The sequence below is a fragment of the Mytilus trossulus genome, chromosome 3, assembly GCF_036588685.1.
Source record: "Mytilus trossulus isolate FHL-02 chromosome 3, PNRI_Mtr1.1.1.hap1, whole genome shotgun sequence".
Classification (NCBI taxonomy): Eukaryota; Metazoa; Mollusca; class Bivalvia; order Mytilida; family Mytilidae; genus Mytilus; species Mytilus trossulus.
The window spans coordinates 55,282,730-55,302,185 of NC_086375.1; the positions used below are offsets into that span (position 1 = coordinate 55,282,730).

Here is a 19,456-nt window from a genome sequence, read left to right on the forward strand (position 1 = left end):
ATTTATATTTTCTGGTGTCTAGTATGATGTCACTTTTAGTGTTGATTGGGAGTTTTTAACGACCTTGACTGGCTATACAGTTTTGCACGGTCGGTGGACTATAGTACACATATTTGTTAAAGGGTCAGCTGAAGTCCGCCTTCGGCTGTAGGATTTTCCCGCTTTGCTGAAGACCCATTGGTGGTCTTCGGCTGTTTTCTGCTATTTGGTCGGGTTTTTGTATCTATGACACAATACCCATTTTCATTCTCATTATATGTGCAGGTTAACGATATTATCCATCACAACTGCCAAGCTCACGCTCTTCAACCTTATAACATATCAAACTGTATGGTAAAGGGGGAAGTAAGGCGACTCCCTGATGATGCCACATGATTGCTTATTCCTTTGTATTGTTAGGAATTTAGGAAGATACTCAGGAACAGAAGAGAAAAAAAATGTATAGAAACCAAGCATGTACAACGTACAAAGTAAACATAACCAAAAGGGTATAAACAGAACTGCCAAAACTTCACATAAACTGTATACAATAGACACCAGTTGTGCTCAACTGTCTTACATGACTGGTGCGTTCGACTCCTATCTTTTAAAATTAACTTGGATTGCCAGTTATACTTCTCAAAGTCAGTAGTTTCTTCGACCACCCCGGCTTCCTTTACTAGTGAAAATGACGGCTACGATATACATATGAGTGCCTAAACACTCATATAAACATTTTATATATTACAAACGACAGTAGTCGTGTATGCAATTACATGAAACTGAAAAAAAGAAATATTAATTTTGCTGGCATATTATCTTATTGATAGTATTTCTGTATGGTTTCTTGTTGTGGTGATCATTGTATCAAATTCAAATTTTAAATAATCATTTCTTAATGACTACTGAAAATTAGAATTAAAAGGAATATCCATATTTCTCAAGTTACAAAATTTGAACACATGCTGTTTTTTTCGATAAATATATTATTTAAAATTTGTTTATTGTTTGTATGTCTCTTCATGGCTAATTTCCTTCATTTCGACGTCATCATTTTCACAAATTCTACAAAAAAGGAAAAAGAATAGTTATAGTATACGTATGAATATACATCATATGAAATATTGACATTCATTTTGGTTCAACAATTTCTTTTTAATGTCGGTTATTGTTTTGAAACATAAAGCTATACATGTTGTTTTATCCTTGATAGGGCGCAATGTTAAATAAAAAAGACATTTAGTAAATGGACATATTCAAATGTCTTATGCATAAATATTGAATGACTATTTTACGTTACAGTGCACTGCACACTTTCACTGTTATATATTCAACTTTGTTTATATGTACCTAAAAATGATAACAATAATTGTGTGGAGTCTTTTTTTTCAGAAGTGTATATATGTACATGCATTACGCTTCATCTTTGGAAACTCTTTCACAAACAATATTTATAGAAAAGCCACCGATTACTTAAAAATGTTGCTATAACATCATTTAAGTTTAATTTATTTTGTGTTCATGGCGATATACGTGATGTAGATAATCGCACAGGGAAAGTAATGAATAAGTGCATCAACTTTAATCCTGTGAATATATTCTTTTTGTGGACTAATCAGTTTTTAAAACTAAGAAAATCATTTAAGTTGGTTTGTCTGAAAACTGCCTGATATGATCTAAATCGAAAACAGACACCTACATTGAAAAATAAAACGTACCGTCATAATTAACTTGTCCATCGCCGTCTATGTCAGCCTCTCGTATCATCTCGTCTACTTCTTCGTCTGTTAATTTTTCTCCGAGATTTGTCATCACATGGCGAAGTTCAGCTGCACTTATAAAACCATTGCCGTCCTTATCAAATACTCTGAAGGCTTCTCTGATTTCTTCCTCGGAATCTGAGTCTTTCATTTTTCGGGCCATCATAGTAAGGAATTCTGGGAAATCTATCGTGCCATTACCTTGAAAACAAAATGAAAAAAAAGGAATGAGAAAGTGTTGGTTTGTGTGTTGTTGGTTGTAACACAATGTGAAAAGTACTCTGAACACACAAGTACCTTGCGAAAGACCAACATAAATATGCATCAATTGTCTTGAATGTGTTCGAAACCTTCTCAAAGCTGCACAAACATGTACATGTATGTAACTTGGATAAAATCTGAAAATACTAGTAACCTACCATTGTCCATTGTACAAAGAAATCCGAGTAATAGCAAGGTAGTTTGCAAAGCGAATTATATCATATAACTAAATTAATTCTATGCGTCTCTAAACTCATTTATATATAAGAAATGTGTTGTTATTGCAAATGTTGACATTTGTCACTGTGACTAAGAGTAAGAAGATAACAAAATGTGACGATCTAAAACATATGTCAAAGAACGACAAACAACACAACCATGGTCAATTGTAATGGAACTTAATGTTTAGGGGAGAGAAACATGTATCGTCTTTTCATATGCAGGTAAACTTACCATCAGCGTCAACTTCGTTGATCATGTCCTGTAGTTCAGCTTCAGTAGGATTTTGCCCCAAAGATCTCATGACAGTTCCAAGTTCTTTTGTGGTAATGGTACCGTCACCATCTTTGTCGAACAGACTGAAAGCCTCTTTGAATTCTGTTAAATAAAAGGTGCATGCATACAGTAATAATATCAATAATGAGAGAAACATATTAAAGAGGTTATACACAATTTAGATTAAAACGGAAAATATGATACATTTTTCATAAATCACACAACGTACTTATATAATGTTTGTTAAAGGTTAAAAAAATTATCAATGTGCATACAACAACACATGCAAACCACTAAAAAAACTAAACAAAATAACAGATAGACCATTTACATATTATGAATATAAGCACCGTTGACAGGTAGGATTATATACAATTCTTTTGGGATACTTTTCCAAATTGTATGTTTACATTCATGCTATTATTCATATATAATGAAGAGTTTATGTCACACAATTTACTTAGCTCCTGGAAAACTTGTAAAATGACAATTTAAGTCATTTGTTTAATTGCTTATCCTGCTGAAGAAGTTTTTGAGTTAAGTGTATACCTCTGTTGGTAAACTTGTCAAAATGAAATCATGTATATTATAATGTTTCACTTGATATACGTTAACCATTTTTGGGATGTTACTTCTAAAAATTAGGAAGCTGCCGACTGAAAAATCAAATTACATGTATCGCGTTTTCATTGTATCTTAGTTTTGAGTTGTACATGCGCATTTGTCTAAAGCTGAGTGACAAGTGATATAAAATAATGTTTCTACATGTTTTCTTTTCTCGACTTATATATAAGAGACTTAAGAAACCTAGTGCTTCAAATGAGTTGAAGAACAATTAGATCAAAGAGGCGTACAGTTAGTATCACTTGAATAGTCGATTGTACATGTATAATTATTAGCAGTATTTTTTTATGAAGATGAAACTTTAAAGCATAGACTGTAGATGTTAAATTTCAAATATCATAAAGAAATGAATTTTCATACCTGCAATTTGTTCTTCTGTTAGTTGGTCAGCCTACAAATACATATTACATAATTTATTGTTTGTGAGAATGGTTATTAATTATCACTAAACTGTAATTATTTATTACTATAAATTATTGTTAAAAGTGAACCATAGTTGCAAACTATGCCATTTGGTCCCCTGGTAGAAAGTTGTGTCTTTGCCATTTATACCACATCTTCTTATTTTCATAAAGTGAATGGTAATTATACATTATAGCGAAATAATTTGTTTTTAATATCACAAAATTGCCACGTAAGTTATTTACTTTTAGTCCTTTCATATTTCACTCTCTTCTTTATATTGGTCATGTGATGCACATAATTATAAATGATTTTTTATAAACACAAAAAAAAAATATTTCAAGATATGACATGAACAAACATGTAAAAAAAAGTATTTTAATACTTGAATTTGAAAAGATAAACCTATCTCACATCAATTTCAATATCGACTAAATGTCAAATTTATCAGATCAACGGAGCAAAATATAAAACTTTTTATTAAATCACTGTCAATCTCTTACTATATATATACAATAAATGCATTCTTGAAAGACATAAATAGCTATATTTTCAAATGCAAAAAAATAAACTATTAAAGTATATTCTATTCTATATATATACTTTAATAGTTTATTTTTTTGCATTTGAAAATATAGCTATTTATGTCTTTCAAGAATGCATTCATTGTATTGATTCAAAAGATTTGTGACATATACAAGGCATCGTCGTTCTTTAAAATAAATATAATATAATTATGATATTTTGAAATTCAAAACATTTTGTTTTAAATCTGACGAATTGCCTTTAAACCATGCAAAGATAACTAAAGAAGTAAACACTGTCAACAGATGCTACCCACATCGAATATTAATAGGGAGGAGCTATATTAAGTGTCATGCCTTATTGTTCGTAGACTATTATATATTGCTGACAATTTAAAAAAAAAACGTAGTATCTTAAGAGATTTATACAGAAACTTCCTAGGCTCTTAGTATTTTTTGGCTATCCGTCATTCTAGATAGAACATGTCTGAAGCACATGCTCAATAAACATGCATTTGACAACTATATGCCATAGTTGAAACAATGTTCTTAAAGAATCTCATACCATAAACCAAGTACATCTATTTTGATCTACTGTCTCATTGGCCTTTAACCTACTGGCCTTGGCCATATACCTATTGACCAATAAGAGTATTTCCTTTCCTTTTTTAGTTCACATGTATAAGTTTCCTTTCAAACCAACCAAGTGAACTCAAATTACATGTATCACTAGAAATCATTTAAATTAATTGTAGTACCAGCGACCTTAGACATTGACAATTGACCAAAAACTCAATACTTTTCTATTCATTCCCTATACTTTCCACTGCATGAATTCTAATGAAGAGAGGACAAATCTAGTTATGAGTAAGGAAATCATATGTTTAAGCCTATATTGCGACGATATATATTTCAATGTATACAATGCATAGGGGTTACTAAGAGACAGTATTAGTCCACTTCAGCGTGATGATACATTTTATCAATAGATTTAAACAGTAGTAAGACGACAAGTGTCACTAATGGAGAAAAACAGTTGCCCATTCTTAATATTTTGGTTTATGGTGCATGGTAACAGGGGTTCCTTTATATAAACGACCAGAGACCTCAGCTTCTGGACTGTTTATCTCATGTTATTGTTTTTTCTGTCTCTTTTCGACTTATAGTTTTGATTGCATTCTTGTATATACACCATTTCACCCCGACAAATAATTACCACATACCCCCGTACACTAAAACAATAACCGTTGCACATGCCCTTTGGTATATAGTAAATAGTATGAAAGAGGAAGTGTAACTATAGTCAAACGATCAGTTACGTTCTAATAAAGAAATTGTTTTCATGCGGTAGTTTTGTATTGAGTTATGTTTCCAGAAGATTGAATTGGAAAACAATCCCTCCGTAATACCGAGAAAAATGACTTTGGCAAACTGTTAAAAACGTTTTAAAAATAAAGAAACTTCACCGGTAAATTAAGGGGATATATATCCTTATTTAGTTATTTAACCAATCGTAAGACCATAGATATAAGTAAAAGGAATGTAGGGCATATCTCAAAATATAAATGATAATTAACCTTAATAAATTTTGTTAAAAGATCCTTAAAAACTCATAACATCCCTGTTTGCAATGAATTAGCTGCTTTTAAACGCATGTAAACAGATATCATTAATTCTATTTTTAACACAGTCACCACTATTTAAAGTAAATATACAATATGAAGATTTGGTACGATTGCTTATGGGACATCTCTCAACAAGAGACCAAAATAACATTAGATGTAAATTTATATATGAAATGTACTATTTTAACATTAAAGTGAAGCAGAAATAAAATAAAACTGTTGTAACAAGATAAAAATCTAAAGTAATCATACCATTTTGTGTGAGTGTAAAATCTGTGTCCTTACTTCGGTGACGTGCTCCAATGTTTGAACCTTTATCAATCTCTCTTTTAAGTGTTTAACTGTGTAAATTGTAGGAGGTGTGTTTATGGAAATTTAAACACTCAAAGCATAATTTATCTCGTTCAGTTATTGAAAAGGGTAAGGTAACGTTATACAATTTAAACATAGGTGAATTGTGAACCAGAACTGAATAAAAAAATGATCATAAATTAAACCTTTATGATATGGTGTTTTTTGGAAATATTTAAAGAATATGGGTTTAGAGAAACTAAAAAGAAAAAAGAAACGCATTACAAATATAAAGTATGATTCTTTTGTTCATACTTAAGTGCTCACGACTCGTATTCTGGTGGTTACTTTCATCAGATACGCCTACATTTTGACAGATTTAAATTATAACATAAATAAATAAATACATCCAATCGATAATAGAAGTATATCATGTGTATATCAAGCTTTATAATAGACCCGTTTATTATCTGAAATGACTATCTTTTTTTTATTCTAATTTTTGTTTCAATATAAATAAGCAGATGCAAATGTACTTGCAATGGAACACCTATCCCCCAATAGACACAATGATACTGATGAAATACACTACTAATCACCATGCAGACTTCATATTGTATCCTCCCAATAGGCAATATGATACAGATTAAATACACTACAAATCACCATGCAGACTTCATATTGTATCCCTTAATAGGCAATTTGATACAGATTAAATACACTACAAATCACCATGCAGACTTCATATTGAATCCCCTAATCGGCAAAATGATACAGATGAAATACACTACAAATCACTATGCAGACTTCATAGTGTATCCCTCAATAGGCAGTATGATACAGATGAAATACACTACTAATCACATTGAAGACTTCAAAGTGTTTCCCCCAATAGGCAAAATGATACAGATGAAATACACTACAAATCCCCATGCAGAATTCATCGTATATCCCCCAATAGGCAGTATGATACAGATGAAATACACTACTAATCACATTGAAGACTTCAAAGTGTTTCCCCCAATAGGCAAAATGATACAGATGAAATACACTACAAATCCCCATGCAGAATTCATCGTATATCCCCCAATAGGCAGTATGATACAGATGAAATACACTACAAATCACCTTGCAGACTTCATATTGCATCACCAATATACAAATTGATACAGATGAAATGCCATTAAAATCACCATGCAGAATTCATATTGCATCCCCAATAGGCAAAATGATACAGATGAAAACTACTTCAAATCACCATGCAGACTACATAGTGTATCCCCAAATAGGCAATATGATACAGATGAAATACACTACAAATCACCATGCAGACTTCATAAGTATCCCCCAATAGTCAAAATGATACAGATGAAATACACTACAAATCACCATGCAGACTTCTTAGTGTATCCCCCAAAAGGCAATATGATGCAGATGAAATACACTACAAATCACCATGCAGTTTTTATAGTGTATCCCCCAAAAGTCAATTTGATACAGATGAAATACACTACAAATCACCATGCAGACTTCATAGTGTATCCCCAATATGATACAGATGGCATTGGTTTAACAGCACAACATAAGAACCAAACCGTGAAAAAAAACGGCGCAAAAGGGCTTGAGCTTTCAGATCGAAACTAATCACAAACACAACTATTGAAAAGGGGGGATACAAATTTATTTACTTGTTCAAACCAGTTAAGTTTGATTGCAGTACTGATGTTTGAGCTCTGTTCATATAGATAGTGAAGTACCCGGTAGTGTGTGGCTTCATGAAAATTTACTCACACTATTAAAGTGTTATTTAAAAAACATCTACTAGTATAATCCGTTTAGACTAGTCCATAGCAAGATGGATAACGAACATCGATTTACTAGCAATGAATCATTCATAATTGATGTAACAGGAACATATTTTACCTTAATGTTGTTTGGCTTTATAACTTTTTAGCTATGCTATTCAGTCTTGTTCGTGCGTCAGGTATCTGTAGATGGGTATTTTTGTCATTGGATATCACATTCAGTTGCTGTTTGACTATGTACGATGTAAAATACGCAGCCACTTCCGGTCAGAATAGAGGCATCATGTCGTTTATCTCGTGTATCGATAGCGCCTAAATCATTTTACATTAGAGGACCCATACTATAACTTCTTGAGGGGTCCGTAGTTTGTCAGATGAAAATATAGATTTCTTCACTATCTATCGTGCCTTCGTTTTCCAATGGCATTCGAAACTGTCGTCATACCACTCAATATATTCTCTTTGTAGAACTTGCATATTATATTTATTGCCAATTTGTTCTCGGTATTTCTGACATTGTCTCCGCCACCGAACGACAAACCAATGTATTACATGCCCTTTTCCTTGGCAACTATTTTATTTTTGTTACGGCCGCCATCAAGAGTTGGTTAACCGTTCTGGAATATCCGTTTCACAGATGATAGCGGGTTTGTTCCTAATGTCGTAACTACAATTCCTTTCCCTTTTTCACAAATGTGACCTGCTGAATTAGATTCATTACTGGAAGTGTACTAACATGAGCAAGACGACATGTGCCACATGTTGAGCAGGATTTACTTACCCTTCTGGAGCATCTCAGATCACTCTCGGTTTTATGTTGGGTTCGTGTTGCTCAGTCTTTAGTTTTTTAGTATGTTGTGTTTTGTGTACTATTGTGTGTCTGTTGTAAAAATTCTCTTTTTTACTCATGGCGTTGTCAGTTTATTTTCGACTTATGAGTTTGGATGTCCTTCTGGCAGCTTTCGCCTCTCTTGGGACAGGCACATACAGAGTGTCGGACAGGCACAAGTCGCAAGGTTCAACTTGTTTGTTGGTACCAAACCATTAACATAATAAGGGTCATTCTAATGCAATTCGGATGTAACAATTTTTTTCATAGGCTAACAGTTGCCGTCAAATCCACAGTTGACCAGGCGTAACTAAGGAGAGACCCGCCATTTTGAATTGATGAATCAACAAATGTTCGATCACTACTATATAATCAAAAATAAAACAACACCTACCTCGAATTTGCCGTTTTAATGTAATTTTATCCAAATTTGAAGCGTACAGGTAACGAAATAACCTCCAGTTTGTAAGTTTTCGTTGTATGACGTCACGTTTAGCCATGACGTCTTTGTGCCAAAATTATTCATGAAGTTTCGCGGATCTTTTTTTATTTGACAAATTTAGACATTTTTTCAAGTTTTATCGTATTTTTTCTTTTTGTAATGCATTAGAATCGGAATAACAGTACTGTAGTTGAAGAGTTGCCACCGTCAATTTTGATTTGACGGTCGCAAATCTCTGTTTTACTGTCTCCGCTCCGCGTCGCCAGTAAAACTGCATTTGCGACCGTCAAATCTACAATTGACGGTGGCAACTCTTCAACTACAGTACTGTTATTCCTTAAATGATGTAACAGTACAACACTAGAAAAAAAACTATAAAAATCAGTAAAAAAGGGCTAACACATCAGATCGATGCTAATAAGAAGAAAAACATAGATAGGATAAGGCAGGGTATTTAAACATCCTCACAACAAAAGACACTAAGTACAGATCTGTGAGTGCGCGCAGATATTAAAAAAACTTGTTCAAAGCCAATAGCAACTAATAAAAAAATCTTGCATCTTAGACTAAAATATCAATCAGAACACATCTAACACCAAATAGATTTAGTGAAAAGACGTCATCAGCAGTCAGAGAAAAAGTTTGAAGCTTGAAAATTATTAATTCATGCATTCTTTAGATAAAGGACACCATAACTGGCAGAAAAAGAAGATCGTGGTGCAGATAATTTTAAGCACTTCGATCGGCAACATTGAAAAGCAGCTAAATGAAAATTGGATTTTCTCTTCCGGTTTCATTTGTTTGAAGATGGAGTTCTGCGCTAGATTTGATGAACCATAACTACTGTGAAAGAAGTATCGTTATAATGATTAAACAAATAAGACATTTCGTCGTATCATGTAGTCTGACATGTTTGTTTGTAAATGATCGGATTTATATCTTGGTCTCTGAAATTAGAATAGAGCATGGAAACGGAAAATATGCCGCAGAGAGAACAACCTGACCAAAAAGCCGAAACAGTCCAATACCACCGTCTTCAAACAACTTAAATAATCCCGCATCCGGGTACAGGCTTAAGCTGATCCCTAAACAATAAAGTTTACTTGTTTAGCTTTAATGGACTTTCCTCTAAACAATAATGGTTACTTGTTTATCTAAATGGACTCCCCTCTAAACAATAAAGGTTACTTGTTTAGCTAAATGGACTTCGAACTTTCTTCCAGAAACCCCTTGTCTTCAAAGAAACATTGAGATTTTGTTCAGTCACCGACCGATTCTTCTTTTTAGTTTTTTGTTTCCTTTGCACAATTTTTTAATCATTAAAATAAAAAAAAACTTTTTTTTTCAATATATACATGAACCAGATTTATTTTAATCAACAATATTTCGACGAAATACTTTTTTTAAATTTAGCGAAACATATTTTGAACCCTCTTCTTTTCCATAAGAGATATACATGCTAATATTTCAGTTTTATAAATATACCCCTGAAGAACCTTATCAACACACATATCATCCTTAGAGATATGTCGCATTGCGACAAAATTAAATCACCCGGACAATCTTTGTAAGGTTGTTTAAATTTATTTTTAAAAGTATTTATTTTTGTTTATGCATATTCACTTACAAGGTAAATAGTTCGTATCCAACGAACCCTAAATACAAACTGGCTCTAAAAGAAATTCTTAATATGTATAATAAAAATATGAATGTGAGTGTAATTATGTGTATTGTATATTTTCCATTAAAATGTAAAACTTATATAGCAAGCAAGAACTCATAACAAAAGAAAATACGTTAAATAAAAACAATATCAACAAACTAGCAAATTACCAAAAAAATCACCAAACTACCCAAAACGGTCCTTAATTCGAATCGGAGACTTTTATTTGTAACAGCTATTTTTTTCACAGTAAAAGAAAATAGTTCTCTGTGATATCGATGTACAATGCACTTTGTCTATCACTGGGTTTTGTTTGTAATGGACAAAGAACACGGTCTGGTCAATAACTAGACGTGCTTTGGTAATTGTACTTGATATATAAATGATACATATAGTACTGTTGGCATACATTATCAAATTAACAGTTTAAGCAAAAACAGAATAAGATCTCTTAAACTGATATTTTTTTTTAAACTTCAAGTTGAATAGAAATTTGAAGCATGTACCTCCGAAATGAAAATTGAAACAAACGATTTAAGCGCTTGTAATGCTTCAACTTTCAGATATATGTCGTGTGTCTACAGTGTTACTGTAGACCTTTGCATCCTCCAAAATCTATATTGTTCAGAAAAAAATGTCCCATCTTATAGGGAAGAATGTTAATTGAATTTCCCTTACTTCTTACTATAACATAGTAATTGTAGTAAATTCTCTTATAACAAGGTCAAGTAATATTCTTCTTGACATACAATAACATGTAAATTTAAAAGAAAAAGCTACAGGATATATTGATTGGATTTAGACTTTGATTATTTACATAGATTTTATATAAACATCTAGAAATAATAATATAACCTAATCTTATAGATTAAATGTTTTACATTGTATGATATCACAAAGGTAGATGTGAGAAGACATATTATAAAACAGTCCTACATCTTAGAACGAAATGGTTATGGAGCGTAGTTATGTTTTCCAGTAATTATTACAGTTCGAATAAGCCACCCTATTCACTACTAAACCTGATTGTTTCTTAGATTGAATTCACTGTCAATTTTACTATCATGTTTTCCAGTATTCATCCTAGTTCGAATAAGCCACCCTGTTCACTACTTAACCTGACTGTTTTTCAGATTGAATTTACTGTCAATTTTACTATCATGACTTGTTTTCCAGTTATTATTATAGTTCGAATAAGCCATCCTGTTCACTTCTAAACCCGATTATTTATTAGATTGAATTCGCTGTCAATTTTACCATCATCATTCTGCTGGTAGTGTTTTGTGTTGTATATCCGTACTGTTCCTTTTCTTTTGAAAGCATATGTTTGGGGAATGCAAAGCATGGACTTGTGTTTAAGTGGTGTTCTCTGTAAACAATTCATTCCACAGATATTCTCCAAACGTGTTTAATTCTTTGAATAGGAAAAGAAGTTGGGTATGATAGCAAATGAGACAATTCTTCAAAAGAGACCGAATGAGACAGAAATTAACAACTATGTGCCTTCAACAATGAGCTAAGCCAAAACCAGTCGGCAATAGAAGACCCCGAAATGACAAATGTAATGCTATTCAAACACGAAAACTAAGAGCCTCATTGAAGTACAAAAGTACAGAATAATGAACGAAAAACAAACATGTAACACAGCAACAAACTACACTCACTGATATAGACTCCTGTCTTGAGACAGGCACATACATTATGTTGCAGGGTTAGTCATGTTAGCAGGCGCCCAAACCTGCCACTAACATGGACCAGTGGTGTAACAGTACTACTGTTTTTACAAAATAAATTCGATGAAGGAAAGTTTGTTTGAACATGTCCATCCGCAATATGTATTCGGATATGTGTAAGAAATCTTAGTGGGTGATATTTTCCTTAGTAATATGTCGCATTGCGGCAAAATTAAATCACCCGAATAGTTCGTGTTTAATAATATTCATAAGTACTTCTTTATATACATTCAATCAAAAGATATAATATTTAGTTTATCAACGCAAAATTCATATATATATATTAAATCTATTAAATCTACTATATACATAATTATGTTTACAGTTTTGATAAAATTCGCTTTGTTTATTCGACATATTTTTCAGTAAAAATGATAAAGTCATAAAATATTTTTTGTAATCATTTCATATATCTCTTAATGTATACTTACGCCACTTCTTAAGAGACATTTTTACATTTTCAGTCATAAAACAATTCAATCTTAAAACATGTAAATACCTCATAGGCTAGTGTACTTCTAGTTTTAGTACTTTTTCAAAATAGCGTTTGAAGAATCAAGAAGAATCAACTATCCATAGAGCAACATTTTGCACTTTACATAATAAGAATAATGAAAATTCTATAAAAATGCAACGCTTTCATTGTAAGGCAAAATAATACAGCAGTTTGTATAAGATTATGGTATATCACATGGACAAAGATATTAACAGCAACAGAGGGACAGCCAAACTCATAAATCGAAAATAGATCTAAACTGACAACGCCATGGATTAAAACGAAAAAGACAAACAGACAAACAGACAAACAATAGTGCACATGACACAACATAGGAAACTACAGAATAAGCTACACGAACCCCGACAAAAACTGGGGTTGATTTCCGGTGCTCCGGAAGAGTAAGCAGATTCTGCTCCACATGTGGCACCTGTCGTTGCTCATGTTATAACAAACCCGGTAGGTCACATAAAAAATATATTCATGAAAGGAAAGGGGATTGTAGACATAACGAAAATCTCCGATATCAACTGTGAAACCGTAGCCTGTATGTTTTGCCTCTTTCCAATTATGCTAATTCTCTCGAAACTAAAGGGACGATGCATGTCTAGCTATAGGGACGAGAACAAATTCACGATAAACAATAGGTATAGGATCTCCTAACTTGCCGACCTTGAGTAAGAAAAAGAATCTAAAAGCCACTGGAAAACGAAATCTTTCAAAAGATCATCTACGGACCTACACGGAATGTATAACGGTCAGAAAACAGGGCACTCTTCTTGTACGAGGTTTCGGATTCAAGGTTCCAATTTTGACAACTGAAGAGTTTTATTTTCTGAACATCCAGTCATACATGTACGTCCCTATTCACTATTCAGCACTGCTTACACTCTCGGATGTACTCATTTTAAAAAGGTATCGGTACCAAAAACAACTAATGAACACCACAAAAGTTTTTATGTTGGCGTTATATATTTTTATTTAAAATTATTATTTTATTGCAATTAAATGAGGTAATGGTATACATAATAATTTACTTGTGGGTCATCATCTTCACAAACTCTACAAAAGAAAAAAAACGTTATGCATAACAAAATAAAACAGCACAAAAAAACACAGATAAGCATGTTTGAGTAGACTAAAAGGGAATTGAAAACCCTAACATTCATCTTATACATATAGCTGAATAAGATGTACATTTTTATTGGTTTATATCCAACAATTATAACGGGCTGAAACTTTAAGCCGTGTACATATATATACTTTGACCAATAATTGATGACTTTAACAAATCGTGACTTAGATGGAGAATTGTCTCATTGACACGCATATCACATCTTTTTATATCTATAAAAATTATAGAATACAAAATAGTTGACATAAAACAGCCAAAATAGATATGTGGAATTTTTTGTTAAAATTCCTGCGCAATTGAATATTTTGCTTTTCGCTGATATACATTTTAACATTAATATTCCTTTTTTCTTCTTCAATATTTGAGATTAAAATTTTGTGCAACAAATTTAAGATGGCATACAAATATTTACCTGAATAATTGACTTGACCGTCGCCATCTGTATCAGCTTCCCGTATCATTTCGTCAACTTCTCCGTCCGTAAGTTTTTCTCCTAGATTTGTCATAACATGTCTTAGTTCAGCTGCACTAATAAAACCATTTCCATCTTTATCAAACACTCGGAATGCTTCCCGTAATTCCTCTTGGTCATCTCCACTACCTTGCATCTTTTTCGCCATCATTGTTAAGAATTCTGGGAAATCTATGGTTCCATTTCCTAAAAAATTAAGAACGAAAATCGGTTAATAGATTCCGCATGTTTTTTGAGTGAAGATATCATCAAGTGATTCTTTCTGTGTGAAAAATAACTTCAAGTATGTTACCTTTTATTTAAATGTATTGAAAGAGTCATAACTCTTCCTTTTAATTTTTACTTCAATCAGGAACTTTTAACTTGACTGTACGAGACTTTTGATGAAAGAAGTACTTGAAAAGACAAAAGACACAAATGAGACAGCAACCTCAAGTAGAAAAACAATAGACGGGTGTCTATATACATGTAGACGTTAAGGTGGCTTCGGAGTATTTAAATTAAAATTGATAGAATTTTTTAATAACTTGTCAAAATGAAGTTTTTATCATGCTTTTTTCAAAAATATACTAAAGTATCATGGGTCACCGGACTTTTTTCACACTACAGGTTGTGCAAATTTGTCAAATTTTCTATAGATTATGCATGGACAATCCAATATTCTGTGATAAAAAGAAAACGTACTATAAGAACTTTATGATAAAATGTGAGAAGATTGCTCTTATAACATGCTTTCAGATAAGAAAAAGAAAAAATGGGGTCACCGAACTTGCTTTCTTACATATCAAAACAGGTAAATTCATAATAGTAACACTTTTTATTATACAATTACTTTATCTGAGTGTTTTTGTGGAATTACATCTGGATTCATAATAGAACACAAAAGTTTCTATGTTTATATCAGAAGTCTTTTACATGAATAATATACAACTCTCAAAATTTTCACAATTTATCAAATATCTAGACCAAAGTTATCTGCTTCTTCAACATCCAAGTTGGAGGAACACACACGAGCTTATAATATAACAAGTTCATAATTCTTAAACTGAATCAATTATTTATAACGTGAAGTTAAAGGATAATTATAACTTCTTAACATTCGTCCTTAGAAGTTTCTTCAAGAAGTCAGTTTAAAATAAATAAGTTTGGATACATTCAGTAATGTGTAGTTTTGCTGTTTTTGCGGAATTGAAATCAGATTCATGTTCTAGTGGAGGAGATGTAGCGTGAACCAAAATTAGCGAAAAGTAGGAAATAAGCTAAATCAAAAGTGTGGTATGTCTTGAAAAGAGACGAACGAAAGATACCAGAGGGACAGTCAAACTCATAAATCGAAAATAAACTGACAACGCCATGGCTAAAAATGAAAAATAATCCAAACCGACAAACAATAGTACACATGACACAACATAGAAAACTAAGGAATAAGCAAAACGAACCCCACCAAAAACTAGGGGTGATCTTAGGTGCTCAGGGTAAGCAGATGCTAGGTCTTGAACTTACAGTGATGTGATAGTTTTGGTTGCATGTCGATGAGCATTGGCATCATATATAGACTTTGGGATGTAGAACAGCAGATACAGCGCTGTTCCTTTGTTCCTGCGTCTTCTTGTTGCGAATTTGATCAATGAGTTGATACACAAGATTTTTTTCAAGTCCCGTTATCTGTTCTTATTATGGGCAATAAAATTCCACATGATAGCATAAGAGAGAACAACCCAACTGAATCTGACCTTAGTTTACTTTTTCAAATAAATAGAGATTTTAAAATTCACCAAATAAAATTCACAACAAAAACTTTTCTTTAAAGAACGACCATTTAACTATTTAATTTTGAAGCTAGAAAATAAGATGGTGACTCCATTCTTTTCTATTCATTTTTAGAACTTTTGAATCAACTAAAGGAGATATGGGTTTAACTGAAATGAGACAACAACACAACGATAAAAATGGCAATAAAACACTTAGAAGGCAATCTAACGATCGATTAATTTCGCTACCATATGTTAAACTCTAAAGCTAGAGTTCTCTTAAACTTGTGACTGATAAATCTAACAGAAACAATTAATAATCTGCCATTAAATAAGCAGTCTTTTAGTTTTTATAGCTGACTATGTGGTATGGGCTTTGGTCATTGATGAAGGTCGTACAGTGACCTATAGTTGTTAATGTCTGTGTCATTTTATATTTTTGTGGATAGTTGTTAATGTCTGTGTCATTTTATATTTTTGTGGATAGTTGTCTCATTGGCAAACATACCATATCTTCTTTTTTTATTTGCTAGTCACGTAAAAGTGGTTAATATATCATATGTTTTCTAGACAAACCGTTCTTGTTGTATGTTAATTGTATTGTAAGAATTAATTGTAAGTTAAAAATTGTAGGTTCAAAATGCAAAAATGGTTCCGTATGCATATGTACTTACCGTCGGCATCCACCTCGTTAATCATGTCATGAAGCTCTGCCTCCGTGGGATTTTGTCCGAGAGATCTCATAACTGTTCCCAATTCTTTGGTTGTTATAGTTCCATCTCCATCCTTGTCAAAAAGCGTAAACGCTTCCTGAAATTCTGTTAAAAAAGTTTGTATACCAAAAAGGATACTTAAAAGTCTCAAAAAACATTTTAAGACTTACATGAATAATTCAGACATTTCAGACACATTGTCGTTTCAATATCAAAGTATTTCTATGAATGTATAGATATGTATTTATTTTGTGTCCTTCCTGAAATATGTGCTCTTTTGCACCTATATAGACAAATTAATTACTATCTATCGTTCAGACATGATCGTCCTAAAATGCATGAACTATTAGCCACTGGACGTTCAGCAACCAACATTCAATCAATCAATCGTTTAGACATAGTACATTGTACGAGTTTTTTCCAAGTTTCTCCTAAATTCATGATTATGATTTCAGGTTTATTGTTTCTTTCATGACCTATCCTCTATCCACATGCCACGAGGGTCCATATTTTGAATTTTATTCTATCAATATTAAACAAAATTAATACATAGGGATCAATATTTTCAAAATGTTTTACCTGCAATCTGTTCTTCTGTTAAGTTACAGTCTGCCTATAATAGAATTGGGTGAATGCATACACGTTTTATCTTCAAAAATTTTATATAAAAAAATCAAGTTAAAAAATATTAAAAAAACGAAATTATGATTTTATTTTAAGAAATAAAGACCATAGAAAAACATTACATTTTAAATTCAATTGCAAATTGTAATAATAATCATAATTATATAATGTTTATAATTGATCATAATCATAGTAATTAATATCTGAAACCATATTTGTTTATATAAAAAAAAAACGTAATATATCTGATTCAGAATCGAATGAAAGAACAAAAAAATCGAAGACTTACCATTTCGGAGTCAACCTTTGATTATGTCCTTATGACAGTAGTCCGACATATAAATTAACTTAATACCGAGGGGACATGTAAAGGTGTGAAAAATATTACTAGCACAATCCGCAATTGAAAATATTGTTTATGCCGATCGTTCCCTCGTGGATACCCTTTTTTTAACATTGGAATGTACGGTTTGGATAACCTTCAATGCGGCATTAAAATGTTACCTGCATTGCGACATATCTCCATGGCGTGTTGGCAGTACACACATCTATTTCAATTTTCATTATAAACTAATAGGATCACACTTAATCTTCGGATAATAAATGTTTATATCTAATTGATGAAAATATTCTCACGATTTAAGTACAAGATGCATAGAACTGAATGATAACAATCAGTTAAAATGTCTGTACGATGCTAACTTTTCACATGTTCCAAAACATTAAAATAATGTCACACAGGCCAGAACTACATGATTGATCAAGTCAGTCTCTGATATATTAATGTCCATTTTCCATTTCACATACTGGACTTAAGCAACCAGCAATCGACCAATCAATCCATTTCACACACATACGCGCACTTTTTCTCAGTGACTTTTGTTTGAAAATTCCGCATACTCAAGATAAAATATCTTCCAAAAGCATTATTTTACTGATCTGGAAATACAAAAGGAATCACATTAATTCAAAATTTGTCTTAAAGGTGTCCAAGTGTTCGAATTATCAGTTTATTCGAAGAGAAACATACAAAATGTAATTTCATTGATAGTTTTTTTCATCATTATGCTGAAGCAAAATTCTCAAGAAAACCATAGGTCATATTTCGTGATCTCGTCTGAAAGCCAAAATTTAAAGAATGTTATACTAGTTGCAGCTATCAAAAGAAGCCATGGCTTCGTCTTGGTAGACTTCATACATTTTTTTTTTCTTCAATTTTAGTCTTTTTTAAGCAACGTGACCTTAAAAGTTTACCTCATCGTTTGAAATTGGATTCTTCTCTTTGTTTGGGACACAAAAACGGATGGACTAAAGAATAATTATGACTAAATGCACCTTATATCTTTTCGCGGAGCATAATTGAAAAAACGTTCTAAACAACAATCGTCATCATACGTAACTTATTTGAAATTATGCTGAAACAATAAAAGAACTTATACACAAATGTGCCTCAACTTGCATTTCAAGCTTTCTATGCAGTATGGTTTTTGCTCACAATTGAAGGCCATACAGTGACACATGGTTGCTAACTTCTGTCTTGTGTCCATTGCAGTAATCTTTCCTTCGGATGTTTCAATCATTTATAAAACATTCATCTGTGCCATTACTGTCATGATTACTTTAATGTCAAGATATTGATAAAAGAGCAGCAGCTGCTTACAAATAAATACATACTTGTTCTTATTATTCATTTGATCATATAAGGTTTCCCTATTTTCAATTGCAGTTTACAACTGAAATATTTCTAATTTGAAAATGTATTTGTAAACTGTCTTTTACTCGTTTATATTTGAGGACAACAAATGGAATTTTTTAACGACCTTGAAGGAAGT

At 32.1% G+C, this 19,456-nt stretch overlaps 2 protein-coding genes across 2 annotated transcripts; both read right to left on the bottom strand.

Annotated features, from left to right (window-relative positions):
- Nucleotides 1-932: 932 nt before the first annotated feature.
- On the bottom strand, nucleotides 933-17,931 carry LOC134711882 (calmodulin-like). Its single transcript, XM_063572837.1, has 9 exons — nucleotides 17,914-17,931; nucleotides 17,580-17,613; nucleotides 16,962-17,105; nucleotides 14,666-14,722; nucleotides 10,184-10,191; nucleotides 3,480-3,510; nucleotides 2,454-2,597; nucleotides 1,698-1,940; nucleotides 933-1,044 (listed from the first exon to the last, which is right to left on the bottom strand). Exons 1-9 carry the CDS (start codon nucleotides 17,914-17,916, stop codon nucleotides 1,016-1,018), a joined length of 693 nt encoding a protein of 230 aa, XP_063428907.1. The 5' UTR covers nucleotides 17,917-17,931; the 3' UTR covers nucleotides 933-1,015.
- Nucleotides 13,890-14,687, bottom strand: LOC134711881 (calmodulin-like). The gene is made up of 2 exons (XM_063572836.1): nucleotides 14,477-14,687; nucleotides 13,890-13,991 (listed from the first exon to the last, which is right to left on the bottom strand). The coding sequence occupies exons 1-2, from the start codon at nucleotides 14,685-14,687 to the stop codon at nucleotides 13,963-13,965; spliced, it is 240 nt and encodes a 79-aa protein (XP_063428906.1). The 3' UTR covers nucleotides 13,890-13,962.
- Nucleotides 17,932-19,456: the final 1,525 nt, after the last annotated feature.

What these genes read in the sequence shown, in the direction of transcription:
- LOC134711881 (XM_063572836.1), bottom strand. Translation starts at nt 14,687, where the DNA reads ATGATGGCGAAAAAGATGCAAGGTAGTGGAGATGACCAAGAGGAATTA. An exon ending in CGGTCAAGTCAATTATTCAG is followed by an intron (nt 13,992 to 14,476) that starts GTAAATATTTGT and finishes TTTCTTTTGTAG; the next exon opens with AGTTTGTGAAGATGATGACC.
- LOC134711882 (XM_063572837.1), bottom strand. An exon ending in TAACGAGGTGGATGCCGACG is followed by an intron (nt 14,723 to 16,961) that starts GTAAGTACATAT and finishes TTAATTTTTTAG; the next exon opens with GAAATGGAACCATAGATTTC. An exon ending in CAACGAAGTTGACGCTGATG is followed by an intron (nt 1,941 to 2,453) that starts GTAAGTTTACCT and finishes TTTGTTTTCAAG; the next exon opens with GTAATGGCACGATAGATTTC.